The 13,333-nt window shown below is 56.4% G+C and overlaps 1 protein-coding gene across 4 annotated transcripts in view; it reads left to right on the top strand.

Annotated features, from left to right (window-relative positions):
- Positions 1–12,827, top strand: part of AFAP1 (actin filament associated protein 1) — a 144,901-nt gene extending 132,074 nt beyond the window's left edge. For all 4 annotated transcript variants that reach the window (XM_070372760.1, XM_070372761.1, XM_070372763.1 and 1 more), the window contains 5 exons: positions 1,625–1,739; positions 6,293–6,457; positions 8,147–8,337; positions 9,570–9,734; positions 12,436–12,827. In XM_070372760.1, coding sequence (XP_070228861.1) covers positions 1,625–1,739; positions 6,293–6,457; positions 8,147–8,337; positions 9,570–9,734; positions 12,436–12,462 — 663 coding nt within the window. In that variant the 3' untranslated portion in view covers positions 12,463–12,827. The remainder of the gene's footprint in view (positions 1–1,624; positions 1,740–6,292; positions 6,458–8,146; positions 8,338–9,569; positions 9,735–12,435) is intronic.
- The last annotated feature ends 506 nt before the right edge of the window (positions 12,828–13,333 follow it).

Raw genomic sequence — 13,333 nt, 5'->3', positions numbered from 1 at the left:
CCAAGTAAGATCCTAGAATTTCAGAGTGTGATAGTTTATAGTGGTTCTTCCAAACCCGCTCTTTTTATCAAAGTTCTGTAGGAAGGTTTTTGTGTTTTATTTCTAATAATAGCTGGAGATGCTGATTCAGTGAGTCTGAGGGCCCAGTCCAGTGCATCTTCAAACATAAGTACTTACATAGGAAGTTTTTTTATGAGTGAAAATGATGTGAAAGTCACTCGGCTGTGTCCGACTCTTTGCCACCCCATGGACTGTACAGTCTGTGGAATTCTCCAGGCCAGAAGACTGGAGTGGGTAGCCTTTCCCTTCTCCAGGGGGTCCTCCCAACCCTGGGATCGAACCCAGGTCTCCCGCATTGCAGGCAGATTCTTTAGCAGCTGAGCCACCAGGGAAGCCCCTGACGCTTAACTTATGAGCACTTAGGTAAAAAGTCTCACAGGTCACATGCTTCACTTACTAGGTGAAGGTATTGATGTGTCTTTTTATTGGTATTGGAGTTCACTTTGGTAAAAATGATGGGACAAAATAGCATATCTTATTGTATCAGTGTCCCCTGATTAGTTTGGAATCACTTGACATGTGGTTGTTTGTGTTTCGTTTTTGTTCATGTTACTTTCAAGGGGGCAGCATGTTTGCAAGCCACTTACCTTCAGGCTCCGTGCCCTCATTTGGGCATTTAGTGGGCTCGCTACCCTTAACACACACCCGCCGTCCGGGCTCTCGGTGTAGGCGCTGTGTCGTTTAAGCTTTTTAGGAGCCCTGTGGGTGGCATCCATATCTTTACGTTTTCAAATGAGCACGCAGGCTCAGAACGCGTTCATGAAGTGCTCAACACCTCCTAAATGATGGAATGGGAATTCAAAGCCCCGCCCTGGCCCCCCGCAAACCCAGGCTCCCAGCAGTAAGAAATGTGCGTATGGAGGAGCCTGGGCAGACGTGTGCTGTCAGCCTGACCGTCTAACTGGATCCATGGCCCAGCTAAGGTGCGCACACATCCGTTGAGCAGAATGCAGCCCGGGTTGGCTTGCAGCCATCAAAGTAGGGATACGTTGAATTATTCCAAAATTCTGTAGTGAGTTAAAATGCAGTTCATACTGTTCCTGTATTTAGCTTCTTCTGCTTCCTTCCTCAGACCCCATAAGCGAATCAAACGGTAGTTATTTATCCAGTTAGGATATCAGTATAAAGCCCTGGGAGCTGAAGACTTAAGTGCACATGGTCTGCTACTTCCCCAAAGACCATTCCTCCACAGTAAAAGCTGTTTATTCTTGGAAGCAGACTGTCAGTAACCTCAGCCCAGTGCCCTCAGAAACCCACAATCTGTGCCCATGTCTTGATCAGCATATGCCACCTCCCGGTAGAAATGGGTAACCTTGGAGCACTCCATCTGAGGACATCCTAGGGTTCCCTGTTTGCTCCGAACCTCAGTGCTAGAACCTTCTTAGCCGCTCCAGGAAGTTCACAGCCGTCCAATGTTGGGAAGCCAGACCGGTGTCTACCAAACACCTGCACTTTTTTTCTGTCTGTGCTACATTCGAAAGAGTCAGAGACTGAAACAGTTGACTACAAAAAACCCCAGAGGTGTTTGCTTGCTTTTCACTCTCCCACATGTTTATTTCCACAGTCGAAGGGTAAGAAGCCCCCTGTGGCCTCCAATGGCGTTATGGGCAAAGGCAAGGCTCCGAGCGGGCAGCAGAAAAAGGCTGACTCGGCGGCTGGCGTGAAGCGGACGCCTTCGAGTAAGTCGACCCTTCTATCTCCCATGTTCTGGCTTTGGGTGCAGCGTGCAGAGCTGGGGCTGCGTGGCTATCTCCCTTCCCACCTGGGGAGGTGGAGAGTGCCAGGTCTTGCGGGGGGCGGGGTGGGCAATTGGAGAGAGAGATCCGTTCACACCCGGATCCTTCCTTGTCTGCTGGGTTGCGGAATGGCCGTGACTTTTAACCTGGCTCTTAGGTTGCTGCATACGCAAGCAGACAGAGCTGGTTCAGCTGTAGACCTGCTCCTGAGGTAATTATGGGTTCGGGAGGCGGGGCTGCTGTGAGGGGTCCTGGTCAGTGGGTCAGACTCCTCCGTCTGTGTCCCCAGTCTACTGGGTGAGCCACTTGGGTTGAGTCTCATAAGCTGTCTGAGCTCAGTCTCTGTGTGTGGGAGGCATAGAAACGGTCAGCCGGGGCCTCGGGCTGAAATCAGAGGCTAGCGCGTGTCCCTCAGACCGCAGGAGCCGTTCAGGGTCTGTAAGCCGTCCTGCTCCCCCCACCCCGCTGTGCTCTCTCTCCTTGCCATGTCGTCCCCTTGGCCCCACCCCAGATCGGGGCGGTGGCATCGTCCACCCCACTGTTCGAGTGTAGACGCAGGTTCAGGGAGTTGATGAGGCTCCCCAAGGTCTCCCTGAACCCGTGCACGGACCGGGTTTCCAGGCTGCAGATCCGGCAGGGGCTGGACTGAGCAGAGGCGCCCGCCTGCGCCCAGCACCCTTCGTGACCCACAGACGCATGCCTCCGGGAGCTCGGTCGGCGTACGCGTTCGTATTTGCTTCAGCCCTGGCTGTGTTGGATCGCTCTTCATCCAGCCAGTCGAGCAGGGGCTGCGGACAGAAGACCAGGCAGTGGGTGCCCGGGGCTCTGTCCCCGAGGGTCCCACAGGCAGACGCTGCTCCAGACAGGCCTCAGCACGGGCTCTCAGCGGGCCCTGGAGCGCCTCGCTGAGTGTGGGCCTGTCGCGGAAGTTTCCCCGGGAGGAACGTGGGAGTTAAGAGCTCAGTCTGACAGGACCACCTGGGAAGCCGGGCTGACACATTCTGAGCTGGGCTCAGCACAGCTCCCCGCAGCTAGTAGCCCCAACACCACGTGACTCGGCACCTGGCTGCCGACCACGCTGAGTGCCGGGGGCTTGATTTCAGACTCAGCACTCGGCAGGTGAGATGGGGCTTCGTGCTTGGCCTCGGGTGTGCACGGGCCCACTGTCGTTGTGGGGGGCTCGCGGCGCCTGCCCTGGGGAAGTTCGGGCCTCCCGCACGTCAGCTCCCCAGCTCTGCCTTTCTCCTCAGACGTGGTCTCACTCCCCCACTGGGCCTCCTCGTCCTCACTTGTTTAAAGTGCCCTTTCTGACCTCGCTTTCCGGGCAGATCTTATTTCCCTCACGCAGTCAGGTGTCCCTACAGTCTCTTAGGCCCACCTGGGGGAGCAGGTGGGGGACAGAGCAGCGTGTCTGCAGTGCCTCGTGCTGCAGGGCCTGGGCTCAGGAAATCCACCTCCTCCGTCTCTCAGCACTCGCTCCCGTTCTGTTTCCCAGTCGCTCTCCGTATCTCACGAGGTCTTCGGCAGGGAGTCCTTGCTGCCTTTGGTGACACCCAGTGATGAAAAAGGAGAAATCGCAGTCTGGTTTTGCCACGTCAGCCTGTTGCATTGCATCCCGGGTGGCATTTATTTCACGGGGCCCAAATGATGCGGGAGGCGGTAGGTGACTGTACACAGCTTTGTCAGGAAGCAGCTTAGATCGAAAACGAGCCGGCCGAGTTTGGACTGCGCTCTATTTGTAGAATATGCGGTATCCACGCCCCCGAGAGCAGTGCTTTTCTTTCAAGCCTTTTTAAGATTTTTCTTTTTGATGTGGGCCATTTAAAAAGTCTATATTGAGTGTCTTACAATATTGCTTCTGTTTTATGTTGCGGTTTTCTGATCCTGAGACGAGTGGGATCTTTGCTCCCCAAACAGGGATTGAAGGGCCACCCCTACATTGGAAGGCGAAGCCTTAAGCCCTGGACCACCGGGGATTCCCTTCCGTTTCGGGTTGTTGGCTTGGTCATTCTCGCGCTGTGATCCTTTTACTACCATTCTTTGGGCGGGGGGCGGGAGGGGGGGCGTTGCTGGGTTTTTAGTGAGGGGAAGATTGAGCCAAGATTGATGGCTGTGTACCTGCTTCCGTAATGCAGTTTTGTGCAGACACCATGGTTTGCCTTGCAAGAGCTGGTGAATGCTGGGTTTAGGAGCGGAGCTAGAAGTGGCTGGAAAGGGCTCACCGTTGCCTGGGAGGGTGGACAGGGCTCTGGGGGCTCCGTTATCGCTGACTGGGATGAGAGCTGCTGGGGAGCGTCCACCACTCCCCGGGCGTCACGTGGTCCTGTCAGAGGGAGGAGTTTAATAGGCATCAACTGTGTTGGTTTTTTTTTTGACGCACAAGGTAGGCTTTAGCACTTCTGCTCTATGGGGGGTGAAGCTGAGGCTCCGGGAGATTAACTGCTGGCCCGCAGTCATCACCTCTTCCCTGGTGCACTGCCTTCATCACTGACCATGACACCCCTTGCCTCCCCCACGGCTTCTCCCCAGAAGTCATTTCCAGTTTAGTAACAGTGTCAGACCTGCAAATAAACCACTGTGGTATCTCATGGGATGTGAACTGCCAAGGGCAGGGGTGCAGGAGGCCTGAGTCATCAGGTGTGAGCGGTTAGCTTCAGGGGCATCGGGAGACCCTGGGAGCTACAGAATTGTTTCATCGCTCAGTCATGTTCCACTCTGCGACCCCATGGACTGCAGCACGCCAGGCTTTCCTGTCCTTCACTGTCTCCCGGGGCCTGCTCAAACTCATGTCCTTCGAGTCAGTGATGGAATCCAACCATCTCATCCTCTGTCGTCCCCTCTCCTCCCGCCTTCAATCCCTCCCAGCATCAGGGTCTTTTCCAGTGAGTCAGCTCTTCGCATCAGGTGGCCAAAGTATTGGAGTTTCAGCTTCAACATCAGTCCTTGCAATGAATATTCAGGACTGATCTCCTTTAGGATGGACTGGTTTGATTTCCTTGCTCTCAAGGGACTCTCCAGAGTCTTCCCACAGAACTGTGGCCCTGACTATTCTGGTAGGGTAGCATAATTAGAGGAGACGAGCACAGGCTCAGGGTTTAACACGATGCCAGCTAGTGGTGTGATGTTGGCCAAGCCTCTCAACTGTCCTTAAGGCTAGTTTCCTCTCTGCTCAGTTTTCTGCTCTGTGTTCAGTGAGCATTTATTTACCTAGTGCTCATTCTGTGCTTGCTCAGAGTTCTGATGAGTGCTAATTTACCCTCAAAGCAACCCAGTGAGGGCGTCCTGGTGGCTCAGCAGTGAAGAATCCACCTTACTGGACACTCAGATTCCAGCCCTGGGTCGGGAAGATCCCGGGAGGAGGAAATGGCACCCCACTCCAGTATTCTTGCCTGGAGTTTCCCATGGATGCAAGGAGCCTGGTGGGCTATAGGCCACGGGGTCGCAGAGTCAGACGCGACTGAACGACTACAAACAACAACCACCACCCTGTGAACTGCCCGCTCCTGCTCCCCCGTCGCACAGGCGAGGAAAGGGGCCCAGAGCGAGGCAGTGCCTTGTGGAGGCCACACAGCGCGGGCAGCAGGCTGGGCCCCTCCCAGGCCGTCGGGCTCCAGATGCGGCTCTGCACGCCCCTGCGCTCTCTCACGTGCGCACGTGCCAGCAGATTCCTGTTGTGATCTCTGCACGCCCCTGTGCTCTCTCACGTGCGTGCGTGCCAGCAGATTCCTACTGTGATCTCTGCACGCCCCTGTGCTCTCTCACGTGTGCGTGTGCCAGCAGATTCCTGTTGTGATCTCTGCACGCCCCTGCGCTCTCTCACGTGCGCACGTGCCAGCAGATTCCTGTTGTGATCTCTGCACGCCCCTGTGCTCTCTCACGTGCGCGCGTGCCAGCAGATTCCTACTGTGATCTCTGCACGCCCCTGCGCTCTCTCACGTGTGCGCGTGCCAGCAGATTCCTGCTGTGATCTCTGTCCACGCCAGGGGCCAGCCCTGCCACTCCTGGAGGGGGCATAGGTGCCGTCAGAGTCAGTAGAAGAGTCGACAGCGCCGTTGTAAGGGTCAGATGTGACGGTGAGAGGCCTGCGTGCACCAGGAGATTATTTCTGGCGCCAATAGACCCCTCTTCTCAGATGGCAGAACGTGTGGCATCCTGTCTCGATGGGAGGAGTTAAAGAAATTTCCTAATATCCTTTTCTTTTTTTTTGCCTTTTCATACTGTCCCTGGTGTCGCAAAGAGTCGGACATGACTGAGCGATTTTGAACTGAACATCCTGTTTTCATCTTTGAAATTCGTTTCAAAGAATATCGGATCATTGGAACCAGTCACTTTTCTGTTTGGTTCAAACCCGTCCTGTTCTTTTTCCTCGTTAGATTAGCAAAATGACTCGCTTTGAGTTTATTTTATGGAGCTGGCGGACTAAATGGGCTTTATGAATTGGCCCGTCATCTGCTTGGTTAAACCTAATTTCCTACCGACGCTTTCTTGTTTGAAAGATGCCGACCAGTACAAATATGGCAAGAACCGGGTGGAAGCAGATGCCAAGCGGCTGCAGGCCAAAGAAGAGGAGCTGCTGAGGAGGCGGGAGGGCCTGCGAGACAGGCTGGCCCAGCTGCGCAAGGAGAGGAAGGGGCTGAGGGCGGCCATCGAAGTGAACACCGGTACGCAGGGCCCCCTTCTGCGGGGCCAGCGCCTCCGCGCAGGGTCTGCTCCTCACCGGGCTCTCATCCTTCCACGTGGTGCTTCTTGCAGTTCCAAAGCCTTGCTGGAAGCCCGTGGCAGGGGCCACGGTGTGGAGTAAGGACCAGGCAGGTCGGGGCCCCCTGGCTGGGGCCTGGGTGGGTGCTGGGAGCTGTCCCAGCCTCGGGTGCTGACGGCCGGGTTGTCGGGGGCATGAGCCCTAGGGCTCCGGAGCTCTGGTCCCTGGCTGTGACGGCTGTCTCAGTGGGAGGACACGTCGTCCACAGAAGCCCAGGTGGTAGGCCCCTGTGGGGCTGGAAGGAGCCCCCTGTTCCCTGCAGAGGGACCAGCGAGAGCGGGGTGGTGGCGCACTTGCGGATGGTATCTGGGAAGAGCCCAGGGGGATGGGAGCAACCCCAGGGGTTCGGGGGGGAGGAGGACACCCCAGTGTGGACTGCAGCCCGTCTGTCTCTAGGTCAGGCCTGTCGTCAGGCCTCCTGTAGGTCAGGCCTCCTCCCCGGGGGAGCTGGGCGAGCAGTGCCTGGCTCAGGGGTGGGTCCTGCAAAAACGTCTGTCCACTCCGCTCAGGGCTGAGTCTGATCCTGGGGCGAGGATGACGCTGTCAACTGTGATCCTTTGACCTTGGGTCGGGGGTGGGGGTGAGGAGGAGGGACGCAGAGACCAGGGTGGTTTGGAAGGGAAGCTCCCGCTTTCCATCGGCATCTGTGCCGGAGGAGCTGGCGGATGTGCAGCAGTTAGTCGGCATCTCCAACCGTCCCTGACTTTGTGCCTAGGTGATTTTTTAAGAAGGAAAGCACTTTCAGAGCTTAAAGGATGGGAGGCCGGTGTGTGCCGGTCTGAGACAACAGCCTGTAGGAGGGGCAGGAGGTGGTATCTCCTGTGAGACGCACCGCCCCCAACCCTGGGACAGGGAAAGGGATCAGAGGCTCAGGCAGAGACCTGAACAGGAGCCCCCAGGTCAGCAGGACAGGAGGAGAGTCCTTCGCTCCGGGTTTCCAGTTTGCAGGTTAGTGAAGATGCAGACAGATTAGACCAGCTTCGGGCCTGGGAGAAGAGAGCCCTCGTGTGCTGCCAGGCACCAGGCTTGGGCCATGCCCATCAGTCAGTTAATCCTTGGGGTCAGGTTCCTCATCTGTGCAATGGGCACATTATCTGCCCTCCCGTGTCACCATGACACATTTCAAAAAAGATAAATACAGTGAATGTGCCGTATTCCATGGAGACGTGAGCTGTATTATATTTTGAGCACAGGGGAAATTAAGATGACTCGAGTAGAGAAAAATGAGAACAGAAAAATATTCAGACGTTTCAAGTCAGTGACACCTTTGGGAGTCACCTAGTCCAAATTCCTCAGTTTAAAATGAGGGTGTTGAGGTCCAGGCCCCAAATTCCTGCCGTTTGTGAGCATCAAGGTCTTCTACTTCCCAGTCCATATTCTCCCAGCTGCATGAAGGGGGCATTTGGGAAGGGACCCTGTTCCTTTCAGGAACTGCTGGATTGGAGTTTGGTGGGAAAGACTCTAGTTGGGTGGGGAGCAAGAACCCCAGGGTTGGACCGAGCGCCTTGCAGAGGGTCCCCGAACATCCGTCCTCGGATGCTTGGAAGTATTTGCCTTCAGCTGGAGCAGTAGTGTTCCTCTGGGATTCCAGGCAGGAAGACCCAGGTGGTCCTGGAAGAGAAGCTGAAGAAGCTGGAGGAGGAGTGTAAGCAGAAGGAGACGGAGCGCGTCAACCTGGAGCTGGAGCTGACGGAGGTCAAGGAGAGCCTCAAGAAGGCCCTGGCTGGTGGCATCACCCTGGGGCTGGCCATCGAGCCCCGCTCAGGGACATCCAGCCCACAGGTACAGTCCACCTGCTCCCCAGGAGAGGGGCCAGGCATGCTCTCCCAGGTCGCAACTCATCCCTGTCCCCCAGCATCAGCCTCGCCAAGACACAGCTCACGTGCCCACCCGAAACGCATTCCTTGGCCATATTTCAAGGTCACGGACCCTGAATTTTTTCTTCTCTGTCTCACTGAACTTTTTTAAAGGTGGTGGAAACCCCAAGTTGTTTTCTTCCCTTTGGCAAAATCTGAGTACAATATTGGGTTGGTCAGGTTTTTTCTGTCTGATGTCGTGTCTCTGGGTGCCAATCGCTGCTCTCGGTTTCTGGGGTGACCCCACGTTCTGGGCTTCTCCCTTCCTCTCGAGGGTCTCCCACTCAGCCCCCTCTTGTCAGCTCTCCTTCCCTGTGCCCTACCTCAGGTCTGCTCGTCTATCTGGAGGGCCCCTCCTGGGACCCCAGAGCTGCCATCTGCCTGCGTGCGGCTCTCTGCCTTGTCCCCACCCCGACCACAGCCTGGGAACAGCGGCTTGCCATGAGGCACACCTGTCCTGGGGGAGGGCACGGGCTGCCCCCTCAGAGCCCAGCTCGGCTTCCTGGGGGGTGGACAGAGCGGCTCCCTCCTCCCCACCCCACCCCTCAGCCAGAGTGGCCTTTGAAGGCATTTCCAAGTGAAGGAAAACGTGGGGAAAGCTGGCTGCAGCCCCTAGGGGGGTTTCTCAGCGACCCCTGGGAATGGTCACTGAAGCACTGTCCTCCTAAAACGACGTTCTGTGCGATCTAACCAGTGTTCTACATCACACGTTACGCAGCGAGCACAGGGCGGTCAGTCTTCGAGACCTCGTTTGGGGAAGGACAGCAAATTACAGGAGCAGCTTGCGATCTCACTGGGGACTGGGCAACCGCAGGTTCGCTCCGCTCCATCTCAGGACTTGCTCTGACCTGTGGAGACCGTGCTGTAAGCGGTCAGGCATCCTCCGGATTGGACTGTGGCACCCCGTGGCTTCAGCATCAGTCCTTCCAGCACATGTCCAGGGTTGGTTTCCTTTAGGATTGACTGCACTGAGCTCCTTGCGATCCCAAGAGGCTCTCCAGAGTCCTCTCCAGCACCACCACACAAGAGCATCAGTTCTTCGCTTGTCATTTTTGCCTATTTCCCAAGCCTGTTTTCTTCATCAAACATTTCCCTCGTGGAAAATACTGCGGACCTGGAACCCGCACCTTACCCAGTGCCTCCTCTTTCTGTTAACAGTCTCCGGTTTTCAGGCATCGGACTCTGGAGAACTCGCCCATGTCCAGCTGTGAGACCAGCGACGCAGAGGGCCCGCTGCCCGTGAACAGTGCAGCCGTCCTGAAGAAGAGCCGGCCGGCCCCCGGCAACTCGCCCTGCCGGGGCCACGTGCTGCGGAAGGCCAAGGTGAGCACCCACCCTGCCCGCTGGGGGAGCGGCAGTGCTGAAGGGGAGCAGGTATCCTGGGGGGGGGCGGCGACCCCAGCGCCGATGCAGGCAGGAGGGGTGGGGGCACTTCAGCGCTGAGTTTGTTGGGGATGGTGGGGGGCTGAGGAGCTAAGCGTGGCCTCCTGATCTGGTTCTACAGCTTCTGTATATTAGATACTGTTCCACGAGTATCTTCCCAGTTCTTTTCTAAAGTCAGACCCTCCTTCAGGAAGCCGTCCTTTCAGAGTCAGGAACGGCCAAGACCTGGTCTCTAGGCCTGTGCCATCTGTTGTCAGGAAAGCCTGCAGCTCTGGTTCTGCCTCCTGGCTTCTTCTGACTTGTGTCTTCTTTGATGAAGCAGAGATTGGCCAGGTGACCAATGGGATCCTTAAAACAAAAAAGAAAGTCAAGGCGTGCTCTTCTCCAACCATCCTCCAACCTCCCCACCCTCACCCCATAAACCTCTGCCCGAGGGGCCATCCTGTTGTGCCTTTCAGCTGTTCTCTGGCACTGCCCACTGAAAAGTTTTGATGCCAAACTTAAAATCTCAGAAAATTAAGCAACAACAAAAAGCTGTAGATTATCAAAGTGCACAGTCCTGGGTGGTGTAGCTGGCAGTATGTGCTGTAGTCCAGTCGCCCTGCTTCATCCGGATGGGTTTCATGTGCCCCGACGAACGTGGAGGCCGGCGCCTCCCCTCTCTCCCTAGTCGCCCTGCTTCATCCGGACGGGCTTCATCTGCCCCGACGAACGTGGAGGCCGCCCCCTCCCCTCTCTCCCTGGGACCCTCTCCGGGCTGCCGTCACCTCTGTTCTCTGGCGGTTTTGGAGCCCAGGGCAGATCGGCTGGGAGATACTGTTTTCTGGAAAGTGGATCTGGCGTTTGATAAGAGCCGGAGTGTTGAGCACTGGCCGCTCGCTGCTGCGTTCACGGGCGGGTCCGTGACGGTGGCGGTTATAAACAGCATCTGCACTGTCTGCCTTCATAGCACACGGGTTTGACCGAGCCTGTGTGTGTTGGTAAATTTGGGGAAAAGAACGATTGTGTGCCATTGGTTACTTTGCTTCAGTTCAGTTCAGTCGCTCAGTCGTGTCCAACTCTGTGACCCCATGAATTGCAGCACCAGGCCTCCCTGTCCATCGCCAACTCCCGGAGTTCACTCAAACTCACGTCCATCGAGTCGGTGATGCCATCCAGCCATCTCCTCCTCTGTCGTTCCCTTCTCCTCCTGCCTTCCATCTTTCCTTAGCATCCGTTAAGTATTCTTAGTTTGCAGAGGAATATGTTTTGAGATGAGGAAACAGTGGAAACAGCGTCAGACTTTATTTTTCTGGGCTCCAAAATCACTGCAGACGGTGACTGCAACCATGAAATTAAAAGACGCTTACTCCTTGGAAGGAAAATTATGACCAACCTAGATAGCATATTCAAAAGCAGAGACATTACTTTGCCAACAAAGGTCCGTCTAGTCAAGGCTATGGTTTTTCCTGTGCTCATGTATGGATGTGAGAGTTGGACTGTGAAGAAGGCTGAGCGTCGAAGAATTGACGCTTTTGAACTGTGGTGTTGGAGAAGACTCTTGAGAGTCCCTTGGACTGCAAGGAGATCCAACCAGTCCATTCTGAAGGAGATCAGCCCTGGGATTTCTTTGGAAGGAATGATGCTAAAGCTGAAACTCCAATACTTTGGCCACCTCATGCGAAGAGTTGACTCATTGGAAAAGACTCTGATGCTGGGAGGGATTGGGGGTAGGAGGATAAGGGGACGACAGAGGATGAGATGGCTGGATGGCATCACTGACTCAATGGACGTGAGTCTGAGTGAACTCGGGGAGTTGGTGTTGGACAGGGAGGCCTGGCGTTCTGGGATTCATGGGGTCGCAAAGAGTCGGACACGACTGAGCAACTGATCTGATCTGATCTGATGTTTTGCCTGAGAGATATTTAGAATTGAGCTGTCCCACAAAGTCCCCCTAATTATTTGCAGAAGGGAAATACGATAAGAATATTCCCTTTTTTTCTTTACCGTCAAAGAAACAAGTGTATTACAGTTCTGTAGCTGCAGGCTCTGGAAGGCTACGTCTCGCGGGCCTGCCCTCACTGTGCAGGGCGTGTGCTCTGCGCGTCCCCCTCACGATAAATGTGAACTGTGTGGTTTTGGCTGCAGCAGACGCACAGCTGGCCACTCAGACCAGCCCAGGGCCTCCCTGACGGAGTGGGGTTGAGCGGGGTTTTCCCGGGACTCCCAAGCATAGTGACTGGGGAGCCGTGGCTGGAGGAAAGGGGTGGTGGCCCGGCCCGGGTGCTGGGAGCGTCCATCCACCTGTGAGTGCATCACACATCTCTGCTCCCACCGTGGCCTTTCTTTCTGGGACTCCTCTAACTCATCCTGGGTTCTCATCGAGAACCATCATCCCAGGCAGTGTTCCTAGGGTAATGCCCGACTCCCGAAGAGGGCTGCTCTGAGTGTGAGAGGGTGTGCCCGCAAAAGCCGGGGAGTGGCAGGTCGCCAGTCACAGGGTTTCCTGGTGTGAGAAGGGCTGACGGGCCCCGACCTCCAGCTCTGGGCTGCCGCATCCTCCCCGTCTGGGCACCGGCGCATGCGGGAGGTGGCCTGGCCTGCCCCGGCCCCAGGCGTGCCCTGTGGACCTGTACATGCCCCCTCTCCCCTCGCTTGGCAGGAGTGGGAGCTGAAGAACGGGACATAGAGCCAGAGGACGCCCGGCTCTCGCAGCGTCGAGTGACCGCCCTGCGACTGCGCTCCGGTGCCAGGACCCAGGCCCACTGCACGTATCCTCTCTACTGTATAATGGTTCCCTTTAAAGAGATTTACTTGTAACGCTTTGGCTTCCAACTTCATTTGTGAAAAGATGGCAAGGGGCGGAAGGTGGGGAGCCTCCCCCTCCGGCAGATGAAGAAGCCACAGCTTCCCGCCCAGGTAGACAACGGCTTCCACCCGTCCCCGCCCCTCCAGACCGAAGACCTGCAGGGACCTCGACGTGGACATGCTCTGCATACTGGGCGCAGCGTGGGCCTGCGGCTGCCCGCTGCTCGGCTAGGCGCCCCGGGGACACCCCCCCACCCCCCACCGCCCCCCGAGTCTCACCAGCGCCTCCCCCACACCTGGTAAAGTCACCACAGAGCTATGCTATGAAGCAGTTTCCCTCTGTTTTTATGAACATTTTGTGAACGGATGATTTTGTCACCAGGACACTCTTCTTTAGGCCTTAAGGAAACGCCCTCTCTGTCCTGGGTTGCACCTAGCGCCCAGGGCTTGCCGGAGCTTCTGGGTCATGTTTTGTCCGTGGTCTGTCCCGCTTTGGAAGGGTGGCAGAGGCTTTCGGCGCTTCACGTTCTGTGTGTCCTTTCCTGCTTTTTCCAGCATCCACGCCCCCTCCGACCCCTCAGAGCCAGCGGGTGGTCTCAGAGCCCTGGGCGGCCACGGGGTGACGGTCACACTCGTTCCCCAGGGGCCTGGCTGCCAGGCAGGGCCTCTTGCAGCATCCCTGTCTGCCTCCTGTGGGATGTTTCTAGAGCCTGAGACGTGACGGGGACAGGCCCGTCCACAGGGGGAGGTCA

Source organism: Bos mutus, chromosome 6, assembly GCF_027580195.1.
Source record: "Bos mutus isolate GX-2022 chromosome 6, NWIPB_WYAK_1.1, whole genome shotgun sequence".
NCBI classification, from domain to species: domain Eukaryota; kingdom Metazoa; phylum Chordata; class Mammalia; order Artiodactyla; family Bovidae; genus Bos; species Bos mutus.
This window is presented reverse-complemented; position numbering and strand designations above follow the sequence as displayed.